The sequence below is a fragment of the Gadus morhua genome, chromosome 1, assembly GCF_902167405.1.
Source record: "Gadus morhua chromosome 1, gadMor3.0, whole genome shotgun sequence".
In the NCBI taxonomy this organism is placed as follows: Eukaryota; Metazoa; Chordata; class Actinopteri; order Gadiformes; family Gadidae; genus Gadus; species Gadus morhua.
The window spans coordinates 14,844,395-14,869,137 of record NC_044048.1 but is presented as its reverse complement, the minus strand read 5'-3'; the positions used below and the strand labels follow the sequence as shown (position 1 = coordinate 14,869,137).

The 24,743-nt window shown below is 46.8% G+C and overlaps 1 protein-coding gene across 10 annotated transcripts in view; it reads left to right on the top strand.

Moving 5' to 3' along the window:
• Window positions 1-24,743, top strand: part of hspg2 (heparan sulfate proteoglycan 2) — a 94,578-nt gene that overhangs the window by 64,848 nt on the left and 4,987 nt on the right. For 6 of the 10 annotated variants that reach the window (XM_030360435.1, XM_030360480.1, XM_030360488.1 and 3 more), the window contains 33 exons: window positions 60-170; window positions 1,063-1,163; window positions 1,644-1,824; window positions 4,664-4,723; window positions 6,805-6,927; window positions 7,106-7,249; window positions 7,359-7,768; window positions 8,053-8,130; window positions 9,726-9,861; window positions 10,207-10,358; window positions 10,630-10,774; window positions 11,579-11,722; window positions 11,990-12,124; window positions 12,567-12,748; window positions 13,239-13,434; window positions 13,821-14,000; window positions 14,492-14,752; window positions 15,217-15,379; window positions 15,741-15,838; window positions 16,148-16,414; window positions 16,905-17,017; window positions 17,452-17,599; window positions 17,998-18,114; window positions 18,755-18,772; window positions 20,086-20,170; window positions 20,578-20,722; window positions 20,980-21,082; window positions 21,530-21,639; window positions 22,027-22,135; window positions 22,317-22,415; window positions 22,859-23,080; window positions 23,584-23,828; window positions 24,256-24,427. In XM_030360435.1, the coding sequence (XP_030216295.1) occupies window positions 60-170; window positions 1,063-1,163; window positions 1,644-1,824; window positions 4,664-4,723; window positions 6,805-6,927; window positions 7,106-7,249; window positions 7,359-7,768; window positions 8,053-8,130; window positions 9,726-9,861; window positions 10,207-10,358; window positions 10,630-10,774; window positions 11,579-11,722; window positions 11,990-12,124; window positions 12,567-12,748; window positions 13,239-13,434; window positions 13,821-14,000; window positions 14,492-14,752; window positions 15,217-15,379; window positions 15,741-15,838; window positions 16,148-16,414; window positions 16,905-17,017; window positions 17,452-17,599; window positions 17,998-18,114; window positions 18,755-18,772; window positions 20,086-20,170; window positions 20,578-20,722; window positions 20,980-21,082; window positions 21,530-21,639; window positions 22,027-22,135; window positions 22,317-22,415; window positions 22,859-23,080; window positions 23,584-23,828; window positions 24,256-24,427 (4,953 nt within the window). The remainder of the gene's footprint in view (window positions 1-59; window positions 171-1,062; window positions 1,164-1,643; window positions 1,825-4,663; window positions 4,724-6,804; window positions 6,928-7,105; window positions 7,250-7,358; window positions 7,769-8,052; window positions 8,131-9,725; window positions 9,862-10,206; window positions 10,359-10,629; window positions 10,775-11,578; window positions 11,723-11,989; window positions 12,125-12,566; window positions 12,749-13,238; window positions 13,435-13,820; window positions 14,001-14,491; window positions 14,753-15,216; window positions 15,380-15,740; window positions 15,839-16,147; window positions 16,415-16,904; window positions 17,018-17,451; window positions 17,600-17,997; window positions 18,115-18,754; window positions 18,773-20,085; window positions 20,171-20,577; window positions 20,723-20,979; window positions 21,083-21,529; window positions 21,640-22,026; window positions 22,136-22,316; window positions 22,416-22,858; window positions 23,081-23,583; window positions 23,829-24,255; window positions 24,428-24,743) is intronic. The other 4 variants (XM_030360498.1, XM_030360426.1, XM_030360462.1 and 1 more) reach the window with 3 other exon arrangements.

Genomic DNA, 24,743 nt, shown 5'->3' with positions numbered 1-24,743 from the left:
TGCGTGCGTGCGCGCGCGCGTGCGTGCGTGCGTGTGTGTGTGTGTGTGTGTGCTCACAGGAGAGGAGCTACACTTCAGCAGCGCGCAGCTCAACGATGCTGGCGTCTACATCTGCACCTGCAGAGACCTGCGCAGCACCAACAGGAGTCGGGCCGAGATCGTGGTCACAGGTACCTCGTCTATGTCACCACGGCGACCACAAACAACCCCAGGTCCCCCCCAGAGGTTCACTAGGACCCACGGTGGTGGTTCACCAGGACCGACGGTCACTAAATGGATCCACATGTTCCCATGAGCTCCATATGGACATGCTCGACCTCTGACCCCAGTGAGATGGCAGCTCTGTAATTTCAGAATCAGAAAAGGTTTATTGCCAAATACATTTACACATATGAGGAATTTGTCTTGGTATTCGTATTCGTTGCGCAAGATCTTAACAAACAATAAACCATCAACAATAAACAATAAGCAAGTATTGAATAATAAGTACTGAAAAAGATAAGAGTAAATAAAAAATATAGTAAATAAAAAATATAAATAAATAAATAGAGATACTCTATATACATATACATATGCACCGTAATAAGATAAGAAGATAAGAAAATAAAATAAAATAAAATAAAATAATATACGTACAATTGTGCGTGATGGTGAAAGTAGTGCAAAACTTGTTGTCATCATAGGCAGATGACTGTTGTGCTCAAGCATTCATGTGGTTCTAAGCCTCTGGTGTAAGATGAGTGTTATGGAACCTACAGAAGAAATGGTCAGGATCCATCGGGCGGATGATAGGTTGATGTTGATTGGATGAGACACAACACAGGTTAGACCTGATTGAGGGCTACCTGTTTCAAATTTGTCCCGTCGCCCTCTCGGATACAAGGTCCCTTCCCCTTAATGTTACGTTCAACAAATCAATTGGAGCGCCTGCCTTCCCAAGCCAACTATATTGGTGAGCAGTTGATTCTGTATTATTTAGCAGTGTTGAGCAGTGGAGTATTTAACCTCCATTGAAGTGACCCCAGTAGTGATGACATGACTCCGGTCGCTCGTCTTCTCCAGCGGTGTCGTCCAAGCTCATCAAGGTGACCGTGGAGGAGCCCCAGACCCAGAACATCAGACCAGGAGCCACCGTCAGCTTCATCTGCACCGCCAAGAGCAAGGTGTCTGTCCCCCGTCTGTCTGTCTGCCTGTCTGCCTGTCTGCCTGTCTGTCTGCCTGCCTGTCTGTCTGTCTGTCTGTCTGTCTGTCTGTCTGTCTGATCTGTGTATCTATTATATATCCATGTATCTATCTGTCTGTCTGTCTGTCTGTCTGTCAGTCAGTCAGCCTAACTGCCTGCCTGCCTGTCTGTCCGTCTCTTTATCTATTTATCCATTTCTCTGTATTTCTGTTTTACTTTCTTGCGTTCTGTCTGTCTGTTTTACTGTCTATGCAACTATCTATCTGTCACGTCTGTCCGTCTGTCTCTCCGTCCATCCGTCCGTCCGTCTGTCTGTCTGTTACAGAGGCACGTTTTCTTTTACCCCAGGATGTGGCACTATCCCATCAAAGTCCAGACAGACAACACACTGCTAACCCTCACCCCAGCCCTCTGTAGCGTGCCTGTTAACCCTGGACTCCTTGTCCCCCCCCCCCCTCAGTCTCCGGCCTACACGCTGGTGTGGACGCGGCAGGGCAACGGCAAGCTGTCCAACCGGGCCATGGACTTCAACGGCATCCTGACCATCCAGAACGTGCGGCCTGAGGACGCCGGCGTCTACATCTGCACGGGCTCCAACATGTACGCCATGGACGAGGGCAACGCCGCCCTCTTCGTGCTAGGTTCGTGATCCTAGGACAAGCCCTCCGCAGTCGCCCGCTCCCCCACGCAACCCCCCCTCCCACCCCCTCCGAGCCCTGCCCTCCCCCCTGCTCTGGCTCGTCACCGCGGGATCCGACCCCTACCCCCTCCAAAACACAACTTTCCCCCCCTCCCCCTCCCTCAACCCCCTATCTTTACTCCATCTTGGAATGGTGCATGCAACTGTTTTGTGGCTGCATATTTCTTCCAGTGTGCTGTGACTACTCGGCTATGGGGTAACATGGAGTGTGTGTGTGTGTGTGTGTGTGTGTGTGTGTGTGTGTGTGTGTGTGTGTGTGTGTGTGTGTGTGTGTGTGTGTGTGTGTGTGTGTGTGTGTGTGTGTGTGTGTTTGCCCCGGGTTTATAACCACTCTGCTGCTTTGTCCCTCTGGTTGTATCTGTCCCGTGTTTGTTGCTTGTTTTCTGTGTTGTTTGCTGTTGCTTTTATTATAACAAAATGTAGTCGCTGCTTGGTGCTGCTTTTTCTATGTAAAACAAAATACAGCTTGTGGGTCTTATTAAATTAATACCTTGAAGTTATTGTCTGCATTTCCATATGGGATCAATTATAATGGTGGTCAATTTAAGTGTTGGTTTAATCAAATAATTAAATAGTCAGACACTGGCTAGCAATCTCACATTCTTCTTCATGGGTGGTTTTAATGGTTTTACGGTAGTCCTTTTCATGGTGAGGTGAATTAATTGGTGGTGGTTTTGGTGCTTCTTGTAGTACTGGTGTAGCTTACTGGTCGCTAGCATGTTAGCTGGGTTATCAGGGGTTCCTTTCTCTACTGTGTCACCCTGGGGGCCCTGGGTAGAACCCTCTCTTCGTGTCACCAGCCTAAGCCCCCCCACCACCCAAACAGAGGACCCCCAGCCACTCTGAAACAGACATTCAAGGACTTCTGTTTAAGGACCAACTGTGTCAATAATACTCATGTGCTGCCACATCCAGTATTCTCTCACTTTCCTTGCCATACTAAAGAATACTCATAAACAATGCCGTGCTATATCAGCCATCATGTCGTAGGTTGAAAGACAGTTTAACTTTTAACACGTATAGGCGTCGAGTCTGTACTGTTTCACTGCTATTGCATAACTGCCTCTAGACGACAGTACTGTCAGCTAACAGCTAGACAGCGTAAGCTAGCCCTGTTTCTTTGTTGTTGTACTTGAAATGCTAAAGGAGATCTTTTTTTTTCATAAATCATAAATGTGTCGATTGTATGCCTACTTAGTTAACCGCAAATTAAAAAGATCTCTGCAATTAATACGTTCATTTTAGCGCAAATTATGTAATGATCTTTTACAAAAAATTACAATCGCCATTTGGATAAACTATTTTAGTTATGCTCATAATTATTGATGGAATGCAATCTTTGAATGGTATTTTACATTAAACTATGTAAAGAATCAAATTCACCAGTTCATGCAATTTTAACATTGTTGTTTTCAACAATTTATTTTGTATATCTTAGCAGACATTTTTATCTAACACATTACATTCATACAGACAGAACACTTTTAACCACTTTATGTATCTTTTGGTCTGATAAAGTTACCACAATTCAGCCTCAAATGTATTTACAAATACTACTGTATCCACCGGTGCTAATGTAAAGATTTTACATTTTCTGTTTTTCTTTTTGTTTTGTTTTATATTCGATTGATGTAATATACGTACGTATGTCACCAGGTATTGTATTTATCTTAACTGTGAAAATGTTTTTGTGAGAGAACAACTGACCAAACAAACTAAATGATTTGATTAAAACAATAGATGAAATAATAGAACTTGCAAATTACTCAATGGGGGTTTGTATGTTGAGAACCTTTTTTATTTATTGATATATCTGAGGATAACCACAAGCTGTACAAAGAAATTCCAAAGGTATTGCCTTACTAACCTGCATGTGTAATGTGTGCTTCTACGCTTTATGCTTTGTGGCTTTATGTCTTCTGCTTGTACTGTTATACCCATGCTGCATTCTGTGTGTTTGCGTGTGTGTGCGTGTGTGTGTATGTGTATGTGTAGGTGTATGTGTATGTGTGTATGTATGGCTACAAATGACTAAAGGGCATTTTAATCCATTCTATCAGCAGGTAATATGTGTGTGTTTTCATATTGAAGCTATTATCGGACATCATCACTTGATGAGCTTTCCTTGAGTTTATAAATGTCAATTGTCAGCGTGGAAGGTAAGTGAAGTGCTACCACAAGACAGGTCATAATATGAAATCTGAAACTGGGCATTGATATGACTTATTGTTAGTTTGCTCCACTTTCGGAGTTCAGCACAACATTTTATGTAATCACAAGACCTCTTGAGGCTGAATGTTGAACCCATGAAACTACAAATACCTGGTGACCAAATCCTTATTGTTACTCTTGATAGGTGAGCTCTCTCTTTGATCGGGTGATGCCTTACTCTTAATGCGACGATCCTCTCTAGAGACCTCAAGGTCAGGAGCAGAGCAAGTAGAGCGCAAATCATTCACACAAGCATGGGGTACAGTGTATGTGTTGGTGTGTGTCGTGTTTCTGTGTGTCTCTAAGTGTATTTACATTCCCTTGTGTTGTTTTTTGTGGTCCCTATTGTTAACCTTACTTAAAAAACTCACGAAAAAAAAAGAAAAACATCTGGCTGCTTGCAGATGCAGGGTTCAGAATTCATTTGAAACGGGGGACAGCCGGTCAGCTACTCCCCCCAACCACCCCCTAAGCAATAACCAAACTGACATGTCAGTTCACATGTTCCATCCCTACCTCCCCCTCCCTCCCTTCCCCCCCCCCTCCTCCCTCCCCCTTCGTGTCTCCAGAGCCCTCACAGACACAGATGTTTTACACAGCCTATGAAATGTTTGAAGGACATAGACAGCGTAAGTGTGCACGGTCATGGTCTCCCCCTCCTCTCTGTCCTGGATTCCTGGTCAGGAGGAGCCTCCACCTCCTCCACCTCCCTTTTCTCCTCCACCTTCCATGCATGCATTCCACCTGCTGCAGCATAGACATTACATACTGTATGTAAATACATGTGTGCAGACTGTGTGTATATATATATATATATATATATATATATATATATATGGCGAACCTGGTAGTGCTCATGAACAGTAAATCCTAAAAGCATACACTGCATGCAGACATATACACACACATACACGCACATACGATGGCCAGAAGGGCTTTCGATGCGGTGCATTGTGTGGTAAATCTGGTAAGAAGACATCTTTAGACTAAGTCAAGGTATAAAGATGTAGTGTATATTTCCTCTCGTCATGACTTCACACATAACACTATCTAGTTGTACATGAGCATTCCTGAGTAACGCCTGCTTGTTTTTGTTCATCACGGCCGGAAAAGGTGACCTTTATTCCTGCTTTCTACTCCTTCTGAATGTTGAGTCCATCAATAATCACAATGATCCACGAGAACCAATTAATTCATCCCAATCACCATCTGATTGGAAATATTATAAAAATAATATTACGATCATTTCTTGAGAAAAAAATTCACAAAATGCAACAAATCAATTATTATGCTCGTCGGCTTAATTGTCAAATGTAACACTCAACAGTCAGGTAGAGGATATTTCCTTTTTTCCATCTGCTTTCTCATTCTTCCCTCTCAGAAACCATGCTACACTGTGGGGACCGTTCCCACCGAGGCTTCAAACATCATACTGTGCCTAACACATCTCATCCCATCCTCATTAACATGCTAACACATTGCCTGGCCCTGGCAAGCCAGCTGCTACTCCAATTGTGTAGATGAGGACAACCGGTTAGCCTATAGAACTTCGATAGGACTTAAACTATTATAGTGGCTAGGGTGTTCAACTCCCAGCCGAAAGGTTCATGGTTCGATCCCCAGTGTCTACCTGTAGTAGGCATCTGATAGTAAGATGTCTAACCCCTTAAAGCTTCTCAATGACACTTTGGATAAAAGTCACCTCATCATTGAAATCATAATTTAGATACCTTTTCCTTATCTTATATGTACATTGGATACTTCTATTGATAAGCTCGTACTGGTTGAACTCCAGCACTTACCAATAAGTATTTATTATAAATAAGTAAAACTTTATATATTTACCCTTTTGATATAGATAAGTAAGTCTCATTGAGGTTAATCACCTTATTTGCAAGAGAGACCTGATAGGTAGAGATTGAATTTCAAAAGGTCAAGTAGAATTATAAAGCAGCTTCAGTATATCACTTACAGTCATCATTGTACTAGTTAGACCATGTCCTATTAAGTGACACTCATTAATACTTTAGTTAAGTTGAGGTAATTAGTTCATTAGACAGGAAATGTGCACAACAAAGTAGTTTGGCCAGAGTTGGCTAGCTAGCTCGTTTTAATCCATGGTCTCTTATAGTGTAAAAACAGACAAGAAACCTTCAGAATGTGATGCAAACATCACACACCCAGCATTCAACCGGCAAAGCCAGGGAGTGAAGTTCAGCTTCAGTTTTTCCGCAAGAGTCGTCCCCTCCACACACACACCCTGCCTGCTAAATGAACCAGGGCTTTCCTCAGTGTGACGCCCCGGGATTATACAGGCTTGGATCGGACGCCTTTGCAGTGATCCCTGCTGGCCCAGACAGAGTGCCCAGTGCCATGCCCAGTTCCAGCCTGCCACCTCTTATTAGTGGTGTCTCGTCTGAGGGGGGCCCAACCTAGCAGACAGGTCCCAGTCTTCCGCTCCCTCACACAGTCCAGCCGGCCAAGGCAATCGTCAAACAGCCACATCCGTCTTTCCATACGATCACTTGCTGCTTGCTCCAAGTCCACCCAGATTTTGCAAACAAAAAACAACCTTACAGTGCTTTTCCTTTTTATTGTCTTTTTTCCGCACACCAGCTGGGCAGTTCAATTCTGCACCGTATCTCCCTTTGTACGTGTGAGGGTGTTCCCTTTCCCCTGTGGTTGACTGTCACTTGTCTCTTCCTATCAGCCGGGGACGGGTCGCAGCCCGTGGCCACGGTCACTCCCGCAGTGCTGAGCGTCCAGTCGGGACAGCGGGCCGAGTTCCGCTGTGCCGCCACAGGGAGTCCCACACCGGCCGTCGAGTGGATCCGTAAGTTCTGCCACCACAGAACTTACCCGAAACATGACCCCCCCCCCCCAGTCAGACTGTGCTCTAACCGACACTGAGCTACTGGCGTTGGAGGCTGCAATCGTCATGTTGTCGTGGTTGTGAAGAGGGTTTGGTGTTGTCATTGTTGAAGTTGTTGTTGTTGTTGTTGTCTGGCCAGAAATCCGACCTCGATCCCAAGCCAAGGTGCACGGGGGGCTCCTATCCTTTTCGTCCGTGCAGAAGTCCGACGAGGGGGAGTACATCTGCAAGGCCCTGAACACCCACGGCGAGCACACAGTGCGAGTCACCCTCTATGTGCAAAGTATGCTACGTTTTTTTGTGTGTGTTTTTAGCGTCGCATCTTACTTCCAAGTGAATGCGCTTGTTGGGGTTATTCATGTATCAATAAATTAAACGGGTTTTCCTTCCAGAGTCCAACACGGGCGGACATATTATTGGAGGCGGTCATGGCAACACAGGTGGTCATGGCAACACAGGTGGTCATGGCAACAAAGGCGGTCATGGCAACACAGGTGGTCATGGCAACACAGGTGGTCATGGCAACAACGGCGGTCATGACAACACCGGGGGCCATGGCAACAATGGCGGTCATGACAACTCGGGCGGTCATGGCAACACGGGCGGCCATTCCCACACTGGCGGTCACGGCCAAACAGACTCTCAGATCAACACAGGTCTAGTCAGCCAGCCCCAGGTCCAAGTGAGCCCCCCCAGCGCCGAGATCCACGAGGGCGAGACCCTGAGGCTGTACTGCCGGGCCTCCGGATCACCCGCGCCCAAGCTCACCTGGCTGAGGAACGGGGGTCAGGTCCCGCCCCAGGTGAGACCCTTCACCTCCGCCTCGGGGATAACAATCGGGCCATTCTTTTTGAGCATGGATTGAGTTAAACTAATTGAATTAAGACTAATTGATTCACATTCTGGTGTGCCCATGTCTGTCACATTGTAAAATTGCCCAGCACCATATTATGTATACACATTTGTTGCAGGTTGATTCTCCAACTGTTCCATTGTTGTGACCCTTTTTTTCCCCTTTTTTTCTTTGTTTCCTCCCCATTTACTTTTATCCCACCCTGTTGTGTTGTTATGGGGACGTTCGCTCAGGCCATTCCCTCTCACGGTTTCCATCAGTTTAAAAGCAACAGTCTCGATCTGTTACAGAGACGTATTGAAGAGCTGCAGGTCTGTCCATCTGTCCACTGTCTGTCCGTCCTGTCCGTCTTAGCTCCACCCCAATGTCCTTTTTGTTACTGACCACCCCTCTCCATGTTGTCCACTAAACGCATGATTTAATATGTTGCCTAGTAACCGCACATGGTAATAACCAGCAAACATCTACCACCACACGTAACCCCTCACCAGAGTGCACTAGGGTCCATTGTAAAACAACACCCAGCCCGTCCCGGGTCGGTTCCTCTGGTGTATGTTGGCATGGGGAGATCGTGTTTTTTGCACCACGCTCGCGGAATGTTGTGTTCCATGGATCCCCCTTGTGTTGTTATCATCCTCCATCGTACCATCATTCCCTGGCAGATTTTGCGGCTTAAACACACCGTCAAGTCCACTCACACTCGCTGTGTGTGAGCCCATGAACTAAGGGACTAAGCACACAGTAGGTGCTGGAGGTATTTCAGACTTGCTTTGCCTCTGTGCCAGCCCCATTCCCGCTGCCCCCCCCCCCGCCCCAGTCGGCCCTGGGTCGGATGGGGTCTGCTGCACGCCGTTGTGTCCTCAGCGTGGTCAGGGTAGTCGGGGGGGGGGGGGGGGGGAGGACGTTTTTAGTTCCGACTCAGAGAGCCCCAGGGTTGTGTCGGGCCCTTTCCCACCGGGGGCGAAATTGGGCTCTGCCGTGCGGCCACGCATAAACACTCTGGGGGGGGGGGGTTGTTGAAACAACACACCGGGGAGAGGGGACAACGCCGCCTCGGGTGCTCGGATTGGTGCGACGGGGCAGACGTTAAGCTAAGCTTTGTTACGTGGAATACACTCCACCAAACCTACCCCTGGCCTACTCAGTAGTACCTCTCCGTTAGTTTCAGACCCCTTCTGGCTGTAAAAGTGGGGAAAAGTTTGCCAAGAGTTTGTCTCATTGAATAGTTTGCTTGCTTGCTCGAGTTATTGGGAATTTCTTCAAGTTATGAAGAATCATCGTGGCAATAGGTAAGAACTATGGGTTCATTGAGATTTGTGTACATCCTCCCAAAGCTGCAAAGTCATGCTTCATCCTTTGGCAACCATCCGGTGGTTGTGTTTCAGTCTGCGGCCTGTATATCCCTAACTATCATTTTGGCAGTGTTGAAATGGCTGAAATGGTTATTTTAATCAAATAATAATTCCCTTATAACTACTAGAATTCCGTTGCTAATTCAACTCTCCTTGTTCATCTCAGGTGGTCAAATTAACAATCTAAAATCAAAGACGCCATGTCATATTCAACTCGGCCTTAATTGCGTAGCCTACACACATCCATGTAAAAAGCACCACAATCATCCTGAGAAAAAAAACATTTAGAGCCTTAGTATTCCATGTGCCGTCTTCTAAGTTAGTCCCCAGTAGTGCTTCTGTGTTGCTATACCCTAGCGATCAATGTCACAATGTCAATCATGTACGTCTGTGTTTTGTCACGACGCCGTATTTGTTTAGTTCAGGTAAGTGATTTGCTCTGTGTGTCGCATTGTCTGCAAACAGCAATAGGCCTTAAGCCCTGGAATAGAAGATATCAGTCTACAGGCTGCTGTTTCCGCACCGGTCCTGACTTCTTCTCGTGCCCCCTTCAGAACCGCATGGATCGCACTGACATCGGCACGCTGCTCATTCCCAACGCCAAGGCGTCCGACTCTGGGAACTATATGTGCGTCGGAAGCAACAGCGCTGGCTCGAGCAGGGCCTCCATCCAGGTCACTGTGATCAAGGGTAAGGCATCACACAGCTGGCGTCCTTGTCATCCAACCGGTACACTATGAAAACAATACATTATATTATCACGCGTGATTGGGGGAGCATTCATTCAACACAGGATTGCATAGTTGTGCTGTGTTATGGCATGTATTTCATGTTTTGTATCCATTTGTGTTTGCTATTTGCAGTAATGTATATTATCTTAGATGGTATTATGGTTCATGTTGCGTCTACTTCATGTCCTGCATTCAGGATGTTTAAATCATCTTATACTGCAGACATGAAGGTCTTTCTTTGAGTTTTGGTAGTTTGAATGAATCTCAATCTCAATCTCAAACAACACAACTGTTTTCTCCCCAGCGGACCATGTGACCGCGCCGGTCAGCATCCAGCCCTCCATAGCTGACGTGCAGGAAGGCCAGAGCCTGGTGCTCAACTGCTTGACTACTGGGAGCCCCCTACCCAGAGTCACATGGACCCGGGCCAGAGGCCGCCTGTCCGCCAACCACCAGGTCGGCCCCCTGGAGACATTTCACTCCCTTTGTACTGCTAATATCGCTTCATTGCCTTAAGAAATACGATTTAGTAAATTTTGTGGCTTTTCACCGCTTTTTTATTTGATGATCAGCAGGTGATATTTGTTTATAATATGAAATAGTTCTGGAAATATTTAAATTATAATCTTACATTTATTGTGCAATATTTCACGATAATCTCAAATAGTATTTCACAATAATTTGCATTTTAGCACATCTCATTCGATGTCCCATTCTGTGCGTGAAGGTTCTTGGCAATCAGCTGCGCATCCTGTCGGCCACTCCTGACGACTCCGGGGACTACATCTGTCGGGTGATCAGTAACCAGGGCAACCAAGAGACCCCCGTCCACCAGTCGGCGGTCTCCGTGTCTGTCACCTCGTCTTCCTCCCGTGAGTGGTTGATAAAACCAGCAACTCAGCGTCCAAAATAATTCTAACACTAAACCCTTAAGATTGCTCACTTCTACACTAGCCCATACCACCCCCTTAGCGTGTGACTTATTCCCCCAGTCAATCGTAGAGGACGCTAGCTCAGATCAGTAGGGGGATCAGGAGGGACATGGAGGTGACCTCATCAGAGTGGGAGGAGGCCATAGTAGGACAGTGAGAGTGTTATGAATGGCTTTTCCAGTCCTACTTTCCATGGCTGCCCAGTGTGACCTCAGTGGGCTGTAGGTTCTTGTTTTCCAAAAACGCTTTCCTGTGATCTCATCCTCATTCCATGCGTCCGGGATTTCACTAAGACTTGTGAGAGTTCTTTCACTGCTGCCAGCGTAGGCTGCTGTCTTTCTCCCTCGTAGTCCAGGAACCATGAGGTTTCTGTGAGTCATTTGTCAGTTCAGTAAGGGGAAGTGATGTTTTCAGTTGGATTTTTCTTTTGATTTATCAATCTAGTTATAATTTATTGTTTTCAATTATTGGTAGCGTAACATATTCTTATTTCCAAAGGCCATCTCCCCTTTCCTCCCTCATCAGTTCTTCATAAGCATAACCCAAGCATAAAATAGCCATACAAAAATATATTATAAGCCATCAACATTTACAAAAAATAAAATGTTCAATATTGTAATTGTATATATATTTTTTAATGATAATATTTTGTCTATAATGTATTATCATAAATCCTAATAGCCGTAGCGTGTATCAGGGGGTCCCCCGAGGTGTTCTGTCCCTGACCTGCGGCTCCCCCAGCAGGCCTGCAGACGCCCATCATCTCCATCGAGCCCCACAGCGCCTCGGTGCGTCTGGGCCAGGCGGCCAGCTTCAAGTGCCGGGTGTACAGCGGAGCCACGCCCGTCCGCCTCGAGTGGAAGATGTCCAACAACAGAGCCCTGCCAGGTGGGCACCACCAACACCATACTCAGATGTTTATCCTACAAGCCATTTAATTCGTTTTTTCGGTTGCTTGACTTTCCCCCAAACGGAAACTATTAAAGTCTGAACCAATTTCAAACCAAGAACAAGAACAACTATGTTTAAAAGCACCTCACTTGCACACCTGTCAGTAAGAAGTTGCTGTTTTTTTTGTTAATCTTTTTTTTTTTTTAATCTTTACGTCCTCTAGGGTCCTTTTATAAAAAAAAATCTGCTTCTTTTTCCCCTAAGCTAATGTCAAGGTCTCCCGGGACGGTTCTGTGATCACCATTTCCAACGCCCAGCCCAGCAACCGCGGGGCATACCACTGCGTGGCCAGCAACCTGTTTGGTATCACCCAGAGCATTGTCTCCTTCAATGTCAGAGGTCAGTCCTGTGTGCGTCTGTGTGTGTGTGTGTGTGTGTGTGACTCGACGATAGAGTGTATGTCTGTTTGTGTTACACACAAACAGACATAGGACAAGCAGATATGCACAACAAAAAAAGTTATTTATGGTTGATTGATGAATTGATTGATGAATTACAATATTATGTTTCCCTGAGTATTGAGTATCAAAGACACTCTGCTCATATCCTTGGAAGGGTTTTAGTTTCATTGAATGCGGTTGTATCCATTGATTTAGTCTTAACAAATCTGTGACCTGGTTTATGTAGCTCATGTGTGTTGACCTCATCGTCCTCAGCTAATGGGGTTCCCTTAGTACTTTGATACAACTAAAATTGTCTCTGTTCAGTCAAAGTGCTCCCACTAGTGGTCAGTCAGGGTCAACACTCCTCACGGTTCTCCCCCCCCCTCAACCTCCCCCAGAGGCCCCCGTGGGGTTGGTGACCCCTAGCGGGCCGGTGAGGGTCCGGGTCGGGGACCCCATCGTCCTGGAGTGCCAGTCGTCCGGAGAGCCCCGCCCGTCCGTCTCCTGGCACAAGCTGGACAGCAGCCGCAAGACCATGCTGAACAGCCCCGCGCCCATGGACTCCAACGTCGTGCTGGAGGTACAGGGGATCCGTCCGGTCCCATTGGGGCGTAGAGATGTGGAGGGTGTCACTGTGATGGAACAGATATCAAATAGAACCAACACGACGCACAAATATAATGAAAAGTCCCAACATATTTTTTTTATGCTTTTATCGTCCATGACACGCTGTATAAAATAAACACCATCATCAGTATTATGATCATGATTATCATTATCAGTCGTTTTTTTTAATCGTCTTTATTTGAGGGATGGGTGTACAACAATCAACAAACTGTACACAGAATGTCTGTGTATCCCTACCCTCTACCAACATCAACACATGCACACATACATGCATATCTGCATACATAGGCCTACATGCATGCACATATACATCACACACTCAGTAAATACAAAGAAATCCTAACAATAATAAAAATACTATTAATTATAGGAAAATTAATTGATAATAAGACGGCAAAAAATATTGATATCATTCTAAGGCATCAGAACGTCCCTGTGTGCAGGTACTGTCCGCCCGGCCGGAGGACGGCGGCACCTACGTGTGCACGGTGCGCAACAGCGAGGGCAGCTCGGAGACCCGGGTGAACGTGGTGGTGGAGGGCGGGGCCCGGCTGCCCAGCGTGCCCAGGGCCTCCGTCCTGGAGCCCCTCATGATCGTGGAGGAGGGCAAGACCGTCACGCTGCACTGCAAAGCACATGGTAACCACGGTGACCCAGCCACACAGCCTCCTGAACATTATCTTAACAGGTTTCCTGTTTCCCAAAGTGATTAGAATTAATTCTTATGGGGTTCCCAAAAACGATACAGATGTATCTAGGCGTCCTTATTGTGTTCTTTCTCTCTCTCCATCTTTCCAAATGTGCTCTGTCATTCTTTAAGCTTATAATATTTTTACTTTAATTTCAGTTGGGATAGTACAAAGCACTTTGACACACTGCTTCTGTTTGAAATGTGCTCTCCCTCCCTCCCGATCTCTCTCTCTCTCTCTCTCTCTCTCTCTCTCTCTCTCTCTCTCTCTCTCTCTCTCTCTCTCTCTCTCTCTCTCTCTCTCTCTCTCTCTCTCTTTCTCTCTCTGTCTCCCCAGGCTTCCCTACCCCCAGGATCAGCTGGTCTAAGCTGCGCTCCCCTCTCCCCTGGAGGCACAGCGTGGTGAACGGCAGCCTGGTGCTGCCCAGCGTGGGCCGTCAGGACTCTGGAGAATACATCTGCAACGCCACCAACAACCTGGGCACCAGCGAGGTCATCATCACGCTGGACGTGGAGAGTGAGTCCCACAGAGAGAGAGAGAGGGAGGGAGAGAGAGAGGGAGAGGGAGAGGGAGAGGGAGAGAGAGGGAGAGGGAGAGGGAGAGAGGGAGAGGGAGAGGGAGAGGGAGAGAGAAAACTAATGTCAAACTCATGGTCATTTAGCCTCATACTACTCTGGGATCCAGCAGTCCTCCTGTTCTCTAGCAGGACTTCTATGGGGAGACGGCACAGAGCCTGGGCCGGAAATCCAAAGATATTAGAGGGGTGAAGCCTTGTTTCCCCATGTCATTACGGAGCCCTGTTCATCCAGATGTGAGCCGGTGCTGTCCGACTAGCTCAGATCAGCAGATAGATAATCTAAAATCTGATTTGTTGGACGAATTTCTCCCCGGAACGAACTCCATTTGAATGCTCCAAGGTTACGGCTCATTTCAACCAATCAGCATCCGTCTCCCCAGTGTCTCATCTCCTATCACCTCCCACCGTCTGCCGCTGTGTCCCTCCCCAGCCTTGCCCTACGCCACCGCCATGCCCGACGACGTGGCCGTGCGCGTGGGGGAGGTGATCCGGCTGCAGTGCGTGGCCCACGGGACCCCCCCCCTGCAGTACACCTGGAGCAAGGAGGAGGGCAGCCTGCCCGCCCGGGCCATGGTCAGCGAGGGCGACCTGCAGATCGACCTGGCCACCCCGGATGACGCCGGCAACTACAAGTGCGCCGTGACGAACCGGATGGGCCGCAGCGAGACCCTGGCCAAGGTCACCGTGAGATGTGAGTCAACGCGGGGTCGCTGGATGGGTGGCTTGATAAAGGGTTACAACTAGTAAAACTCGCTAAAGTAAATTGTGCCAGAGTTCGGACTTTGTAACCGCTGACCAAAGTGAAAGGAGGATTCAGACCTTTCAAAACGTACGTGGTAATAAATTATTACCTAGCAATTGTAAATACTTAGCGCTTGTTTCTATGAATATCTTTACTGTACCGACAGCGATATATTGTTTCTCCTTCTTCTGACAAATGGATTAAAAGCGTCTGCTCTATGCCCTCAATGATATTGATAATGTAATTCTAGTTTCAAATTCACTGAAGCAATGAATGACCATTTTCAAACTGTTAAAATCCACTGGAGTAAAACAAGGAATCAAGTGTCTCCTAAACAGACTCAAGTAATGAGTACAAGGTTTCAAAAAGTTCAAACTCAACTAAGGTCTCCCCCCTCCGCTCTCTCTCTGCAGCCCCCCTGGGGGTCCGCATCTACCCCCAGGTGGACGTGAAGGCCCTGGGCGGGACGGTGGAGTTCACCTGCTCTGCAGCAGGGGGCGCTGAGACCATCATGGAGTGGCTGAAAGAAGGAGACGTTCTGCCTCCAAACCACCATGTCAAGGACGGTGTGCTGAGGTGAGTCACACACACACACACACACACACACACACACACACACACACACACACACACACACACACACACACACACACACACACACACACACACACACACACACACAATGTAATTCTAATAGGGGCTATTGAATACAGTTTATGGCCGGAAGTACTACTGGCCAGGGAAAGGTTCTGGGTATAAACACCAATATCAGCATTGTTCTTATAAAGCTTTGTTTTCTCTGTCATGATACTCTGTCATAGTAATGGTAATCAAGCGAGTTGTGATACTGTGAAGTCATCAATAAACGTATGTTTGTGTTTCATGCCTGCATGTATGTTATGATATATGCATAAGTGTTGCTGTGTCTTTTCGGTAGGATTGAGAATCTCAAGCAAAGCGATGAAGGCGTTTACATTTGCAGAGCTAGCAGTCCATACGGCCAGGCCCAGGACTCTGCTACGCTCACCATCCAAGGTCTGATATATCAATGGACTCATACTATATATATCTATACATATATAACGAGTGTATTATAATGTATATGTATTGCAATGGTTGTTTTCAAGAAGATATACAATCATTCTTCCTTATTTTTTGTTGTACATGCTCCATCTCTTCATTTCTCCACCAATAAGAAGTTCACGCAGCTGCATGAATCACCCACAAATACCAACTGGCTCGGACGGAGCCAATTCACTTGAAACTGATACATCCTGGAAGTGCATGTCGCTCACCTGCTGTCTCTGCCTCCACCCTGCCCCACCCTGCCTCCACCCTGCCCAGCGCTGCCCAAGGTGATGATCAACGTGCGCACCTCCATCCAGACGGTGATGGTGGGCAACGCGGTGGAGTTTGAGTGCCAGGCCATCGGCGACCCCCAGCCCACGGTGCGCTGGAGCAAGGTGGGCGGCACGCTGCCCGCCCACATCGTGGTGAAGGAGGGCATGCTGCAGATCAGCCAGGTGACGGAGGCGGACGCCGGGGAGTACCGCTGCACCGCCACCAACGACGTGGGCTCGGTGCAGTCCCAGGTGGTGCTCAAAGTCCAGTGTGAGTGTGCGCCCCGACGGGAAGCCGTGGTTCCCGTTCACCAGTCGGCAATCGCATCATTGCATTATTTCTGGATCGATGTGTGCAGAAGGGTGTTGTTTGATTTAGCAGCCGCTTCATGATCCGAAAGGACTAGCGGAGAGTGAGGCCGATCAGAATTAAGGGCTACAGTCGTCACTGGTGTAGAGTTATGGAGCTGTCCATTCTAATAAGTAAACATGGGAACATTGTATGTCTGGTGTGCACTGCACAACTGCATTGAAGAAAAACATTCAAGTGCACATACAAATGCATAGAAATGGTGCAGATCTGTAGATTTTTCCTACTTTTCACTTCCACTTTCATAATTGTTTTATGTATGTATAATTTGTGTAGACATAACCACATGTGTTTAGCGTGTGCATGCAGATATACACAACCACAAGGAAGAACTCGTATAGTACAACAGTCCGTGTCGTCTAACGGGTGTCTCTGTACGTCTCTCTCGCAGCCCTGCCTCAGATCGCGGCGCTGCCTGAGACCAAGGAGGTGACGCTGGGCTCGGACGCCGTTCTTCCCTGTGAGGCCTCAGGGTATCCTGAGCCCAAGATAAGATGGTCCAAGGTACATGGAACGGCAGGTCCCCCATCCACGCAGATGAAGCCTTCAGAGCTGCTGTCAGGGCCAATGCGCTCCTTAGTTCTTCATGTTTTTTACTCACAATAGTCAAGAAAAGAAAAGCTCTGTTTTGATTGAATTCGTTTTTTATTATTTGTACTAGTGATGGTATTTTATAAGAGAAAAGTCGACCACTGGAGGGTTGTGAGGTTTCAGCGTTGATGAGTAAAAGTCAATCCATTCAACAAATTGTGTTTAAATCCAAGCTTTTAGGCTACAAACTGCAGCATTTGTTTTTCAAATTGTCTTTGTGCGCTCTCACTCTTTAGATACAGGAGTTCCAGTGCACCTTGGAAAACGCTCAGCTTTAAGCACTGGCCCTCTACTTTTTGTTGAGCCCACACTTTGTGCCTTTGTGTCTCTCCTCTGCTCGCCTCCAGCTGGGTGAAGAGCTCCCACCCAAGTGTTTCCAGGTGCTGAACGTACTGACGGTGCCGCGCGTCACCCAGGAGGATTCTGGGACGTACGTGTGCACCGCCGCCAACAAGCAGGGCAAGGTGGAGGCCTTCACCAGTCTGCAGGTCCACGGTGCGTCCTCCTTCTGGGTTGAACCTTCAAGCGTTGTTTGAGGTCGCTTGTGTTGTTTGCACAATAAACAAAGTTACATTGAAAACCGACTTTAGCAAATCAAACTGTACCAGAAACCCAAAACAAGCCAAGGGGATTATGGCATCTCACATACAAACAGTAAGGAAATTAAACATAGATAATAACATTATCACAATAATAACAATATGAAAAGAAAATACAAAAATCGATATAATCTATCGATAATTTATCACTTTAATGCATAACATAAATTTGAGCAAGACAAATTGACAAAGCATTGCATCATTCCTATCTTTTTTCCCCATCTCACTTTCCGATGACCTGAGCGATGATTCCACCTGACTGTGTGTGCGTGTGCTTGTATGTTCTGCGTTCAGAGAGAGTGATGCCCTACTTCACTCAGGAGCCCCTGTCCTACCTCTCACTGCCCACCATCAGGAACGCCTACAAGGCCTTCAGCATCAACATCACCTTCAGACCCGACAACGTTGACGGTGAGAACGCCACCTCTAGGGCATTTCATCAAGCACTTCCTGGTTAATCATGTATCATTCCTCACTTGAACCTTGTTCCAGGTCTGTTTCCTTGGATGTCTCTTTATGTATGTAATATGTGCGTGCATGTGTGTGTTGGTCTGTGTCTGTGTCTCTGACTATGTACTGTATATGTCTTTGCGATTGTGTGTCTGTGTCTCTGACTATGTACAGTATATGTCTTAGTGATTGTGTGTCTGTGCCTGCATCCGTGTGTGTGTAAGCGTGTGTGCCTGAAGGTGTGTGTGTGTGTGTGTGTGTGTGTGTGTGTGTGTGTGTGTGTGTGTGTGTGTGTGTGTGTGTGTGTGTGTGTGTGTGTGTGTGTGTGTGTGTGTGTGTGTGTGTGTGCCTGTGGGTGTGGAAGGGTGTCTCTGTGTGTGCATGTGTATGTGTATGTGTGAATGCGTTTGTAAGTGTGCGTGTTTGTGTGGGCGTGTGTGTGCGTGCGTGCGTGCGTGCGTGTGTGTGTGTGTATGCTTGTGTATGTGTATGTGTGAATGCATTTGTGTGTGCCTGCGTGTCCATGTCTAAACATGAGTAACGTATCGTCTTCTTCCTGTTCTCCCTGACCTCTCCTCCTTCCTGCACACGGTGGGTGAAGGTGTCATATTGTACGCCGGTGAGTCTCGGTGCTTTGAGCCACAGTCAGACACCAGACCGGCTGCTGGTGGCTCCATGTTGGGCTACAGCGCCACTGGTTTCCCCGGCACGGCATCCCTGAAATGAAGCATAGAGCACTTTAGGGGCCTGTTGTAACGTAACACGTGGACACATGGTGAATGGCCTATGTCTCATACGGCAGGCGAGACGTTACAGTCACTATTTCTGGATTTATAATTGACCCTGACTGGTGGCCTCGGTATGAAGCATATGCCACGTTGTCATGAATCTATATACGGTCACCGTTGTGTACGTCGTCTGTAAGCGCTTCTTTATCACCCACAAGACAGCACTGCTTTTAAAGGTGATTCACCTTATAGCATATATAACTATGGCATGTTTTTATATGTTGTTTTTTTGTATGGCACAATTACTGATAATGAGTGATTCATTCAGTCTGACATAGTTGAGAAGATAAACAGAAAATATTTATTATTTGTTCATTTTTATTTTATGTGAATCATTACATACAGTCCTATCCTTAATAATAAGCAGCAACCCTATTTAATTTTTTTATAATTTAATCAGTAAGACATCTGGCTGTTTTATCAACAACATCATGGATTGTTTCAATGCACACTCGTACAGTTGTTTTAAAACTGGAAATGCTAAAAGTATATTTTTGGATCAAGCCCCATTGAAACAATCCACAGTGTCAGTGATCCGGGTTGTCTTGGTAAGCTGGCGGCATGTTAGTGCAAGCAATGACCACATGTGGATGGTGTGGCTCAGCGAGCATGATCACTGGCATGGTGCTCCTGGGAGGGGAGGGGGAATGGATGTGGACCACAGGTCTGGCTGTCACTCAGGAATGCCCAGCAGAGCATCACCTGGCTTTCCATTGGCTTCATTATAGCATGTTGCCCTGCAGTACGGTTTGCAAACCACTAGCCTTTGTGTGAGTGTGTGTGGGTGTATATGTGCGTGCGTGTCTGCGTGCGTGCGTGCTTCGTACGTGCATGCTTGTGTGTATGTGTGTGTCGAGAACAGTACAAGGTAAATACAAGTTCTTGTTAAAGATTCTAGACAAAAAAACATTTTTGTCACCGACATAATATTACAATGCTTTTGGCAACTTGGACTTGAACAAAAAAAGGCAAAAATCTTGCAATAATACAAAGTGATGGATGATTTCCCCACTGGAAAAAATTGGACGCTAATAAAATAACCTGGAGGTATATTTTTTACCGTGTACTGTATGTAACAGATGCGTGTGGATGCGTGTGAAGATGCTTGGTCTCCATGCTCATTGTGGTACATGTGACCATGCAGGGATGATCGTCTACAACGGCCAGAGGAAGAGCACAGGAGCAGACTTCATGTCCCTGGGTCTCGTGGGCGGACGCCTGGAGTTCAGGTCAGCTTCCTATTCCTCTTCTCTGTCTGCCTTCTGTCAAATGCAGCTCTGATTTTAAGTGTGGCTATCTTTGGCGTAGAGCAGCATGACCAAACGGATTTAGACTGCGATGTGACGGAGAGACAGACACACCAGCACTTCGCTTGGCACCCTGAGATGAACCATTTCATTCTTTCACAGCCAGAGCCATGTCCGGCAACACGCTGACATAAAGTAACCACTGTTCTTCTGCCTAACGTGTTTTAAAGAGCGGATGAGCGAGATGATCCGTCAATGAAAACACCTGCCACTAACCACATTAATCTAATATCATGTGGGGCCAAGAGCCACACACCTCTCCCCCCCATTCTTATACTCAACCACAAGACTTGAGTATAAGACATATCAATATATTGGAACCCCTCCAGGTTCGATGTGGGCTCCGGCATGGCCACCATTCGCGACCCAAACCCCATCAAACTGGGAGAGTTCCACACAGTGGAGCTGCACCGTAACCTCACCCTGGGCTCCCTCCGCGTGGACGGGGGGGAGGCCATCAACGGAAGCTCCCAGGTACAGCCGCCCGTCTCTCTGCCATGGCTTCATTCAAGATTCAAGATGGTTTATTGTCAAATGCACAACAATTACAGCAGCAGTCGCTGGCAATGAAATTCTTGAGTCTCAGGATGCTTCATTAAATAATATAAAAATAAAAAGGGTAAGAGAAACACAAAGTGGACTTTCATCCTGACGTTGTGATGTACACCCTTCTGTGGTGGATACAGTGGTACGGGACCTTTGGTGTGACGTTTCTTCCTCTCTCTCCGCAGGGCAAGTTCCAGGGGCTGGATCTGAACGAGGAGCTCCATGTGGGGGGCTACCCCAACTACACCCTCATCGCTAAGACAGCGGGCATCAAGACCGGCTTTGTGGGTAAGGCATCGGTTTGTTATCTGATCCAGCATGTGACGTTAACACACAGTGCTATTTGATCTTAAAATAAGGGTTAGGGTTAGGGTTCTAACCCTAATCTTAACCCTAAATGTTTGGAAATAAAACAAATTACTATGGAAAATACTATGAAATAAGGTACTTAATAAAATAGCTAGGCTAAGCCTATAACGCCTAAAGCCTAAACCCCCTAGGATGTTCAGTACATGACTGTTTATGTTATAGTTATATTTTAGTTTTTTCTTCTTCGTGTTCAAGCGTATTTGGATAGAAATGCGCTATGAAAAATGTAATCCATTATTAGGATAATTATTATGAGAGAACCAAAGAGTCAGTGGATGCCTTAGATCTCTTCTAGGATGAGCTTCAGACAGGATGATGTATCATTTGAAAAAAACACGTGGTTGTGTTGGCCTGTCTTCCTCACAGGCTGTATCCGTCAGCTGATCATCCAGGACGAGGAAGTGATCTTCAAAGATCTCGACCGCAGCTCCACCGGCGTCACCAACTGTCCCACATGCAAGGACCAGCCCTGCCAGGTCAGTGAGGAGGAGTACATAACTATAACTAACTACTCTAGTGATCTGGAGAGAGGGGACCATGGATCTGCTGTTGAACTTACTAGTTTACTGACCTGCAGAGGAGAAACCTCCCAGCTTCCATTGAACTATACTACACAGTTTTGTCTGGTGGGGTGTTGAAGACGCAACCAAAGAACCAGCAGCCTCAGGATGTCTAGGATTTCTGAATTATAATTAGATATGATGAGATACCAAGACATTGTCAACCGACCAATCGCCACACAGCACATAACAAAGAAGATGTTGAGACATTCTGGGCTGCTGAAATGATTGTTAGATCTGTAACAGTTTTATCAATTTGTTTAAACTGTGTTTTTGTGTCTGTGTTTCTGTATGTTGGTGCAGAATGGGGGCAACTGCGTAGTTTCAGAGGCCAGCTTGTACAAATGCGGCTGTCTGGAAGGATTTACCGGCAGCAACTGCCAGCATCACTCTGCACTGCATTGCCACATCGGTAAGTCTTTGCTTTGCGGTTAAAACCGTGCAACCTTGTGTTTACTCCAAACATCACCCACTGATTACAATAACAGCCCTTTACGCGCCACCGAATGGTTCCCACAAGGAGGGCCACAATCAACACATTATCAGTCTAATGTAACAGGTCTATTTACTTTTGGTATTTTCTTTATCCCCAGACGCGTGCGGTCCTGATGCCACCTGCATCAACCGTCCCAACGGCCTCGGCTACGACTGCCGCTGCCATCTGGGCAAGTCAGGAAACAAGTGCATGGGAGGTAAGAGAGGCCGCCGAGGTCTGAGGTCATCACAGGGCCCGTTCGCTTTGTGTTGACATGTCATGTGACCTGGGACTTGTATTTATTCTTTTTTTTATGTTTATTATAATTGTCAGTTTGAACTGTGACCACAACCGTTTTTTTGTCTTTCACCAGTACTAGTAATATTAGGTAAAAATAATGATATCCACCAGAAAGGTGAACATGTACTCGCAATGCGTATGACTAGCATGAGTCACAACATGCTAGTCGGCCTTTATTACCAAGATAGTCTCACACGGCACACACAGACTCCGATCTTTCACCTTTCTAAATGTTATATATGTACTCCCTCGTTCATCGACATTAACACTCAGTGACTTTTATTCATGTTTGCAATAATATTCAGGACAAAACAAATGCATCCGTAAAATATAAAACTAAGTCGGAGATTCGCCCTGCAGGTGAGTTGGTGACCACGCCCATGTTTGATGGCGACGCGTCCTACATCGCCTACCCCCCGCTCACCAACGTCCACGACGACCTGCGGGTGGAGCTGGAGTTCAAGCCGCAGGAAGGCGACGGCCTCATGTTCTTCTGCGGAGGGAAGAAGATGAAGGTGGAGGACTTTGTGGCCGTCTCCATGGTGGACGGACACGTGGAGTTCAGATACGAGCTGGGCACAGGTAGGAAACACACACACACACATACTCAGACACGTGCACAAACACACACACACATACATTATGCAGAAACAAACACACACACAAACACATATGCAGGCACACACACACACAGATATGCGCAGATACACACGCACACACACACACACACACACACACACACACACACACACACACACACACACACACACACACACACACACACACACACACACACAGACACACACACACACACACACACACACACAAAAGACCATATCACCGAAATAATTTCATGGCAATTATCCACAACATTTCAACCAGGGGGAATACTTTGGTCACAACTTGATCGAATGACACGTTAATTATAATTTAATTTGATGAGTGATTTGATGATTTGTTTTATTATAACCAAAGTAGTAAAACACAAAAAATAATCATTATAAACTCCAAATTATATCAAAGTCTAAAAGTCTGATTGAACCATTGATGGTGATGACGTCGTCGTCTCCGTCTTGCCTCTACAGGCCAGGCCATCCTGCGCAGCCCGGAGCCGGTCTCCCTGGGCCAGTGGCACCGAGTGGTGGCCGAGCGGAACATGAGGGAGGGCCAGCTGAGGGTGGACCAGGGGCCCATGGAGAAGAAGACGTCCCCGGGCAAGGCCCAGGGCCTGAACATCCACACGCCCATGTACCTGGGAGGGGTGCGGGACGTGGGCATGCTGCCCAAGCCAGCCAACATCAGCGTACTTTTCACGGGGTGCATCGGAGAGGTGGGATATGGGACTGTTCTTTGCTGTGTTTATACAAAAGATCCATAGCTCTATTGTTTCTTACGTAAACGCATGCATGATAATAACGTTGTGTTATTGTATTGACACCGCAAACAAGAGGGTTTATGTAAATCACGTCATTCTGATCAGAGATGACCCATCCATCTCAAAACCTACCTGACTATTCATGTTAGCCACTTACCAGCTTACCAATCCCAGACGTAAAATTTGGATGCCGAAAGTCCAGTTGCAGGAATTAAAAGATCAATAAAAGAAGACAAATAAAAAGTAATTTAATTTAAAATATATAATTTATGAGTAGTACCAAAGGCAATGCCATCATTTGATTTAAGATAACAGACAGTTGAGGTAGAAATTTCATAGACCTTATATTTTCCTTTAAAACATGTCAACCCCCCCCAATCAGGTCTCCATCAACAACAAGAAGGTGGACCTGTCCTACAGCTTCACGGAGAGCCGCGGAGTCCGCAAGTGTGCCGAGGACAGCCCCTGTGACCGCCGGCCCTGCCTGCACGGGGGCCACTGCATGTCCAACGCCGAGTACGAGTACCAGTGCCTCTGCAAAGACGGCTTTGAAGGTGGGTCCTGGGTCACATGATCACGGAGAATGTGTGGTCCTGAGTCACATGATCATGGAGAAGGTGTGGTCCTGACTCAGGACCACACCATGAAAACGCTCCGTAGGTTGTAATCATATGAAGGTAACACTCCAGACCACACTTGATCATGTGACTCAGGACTCCTGAGTCACATGATCACAGAGAAGGTGTGGTCCTCCTGAGTCACATGATCAAGTGTGGTCTGGAGTGTTACCTTCATATGATTACAACCTACGGACTGTTTTCACAGTGGGGCCACCGCAGGACAGACACAGCTGAAAGTCAAAATGCTTCT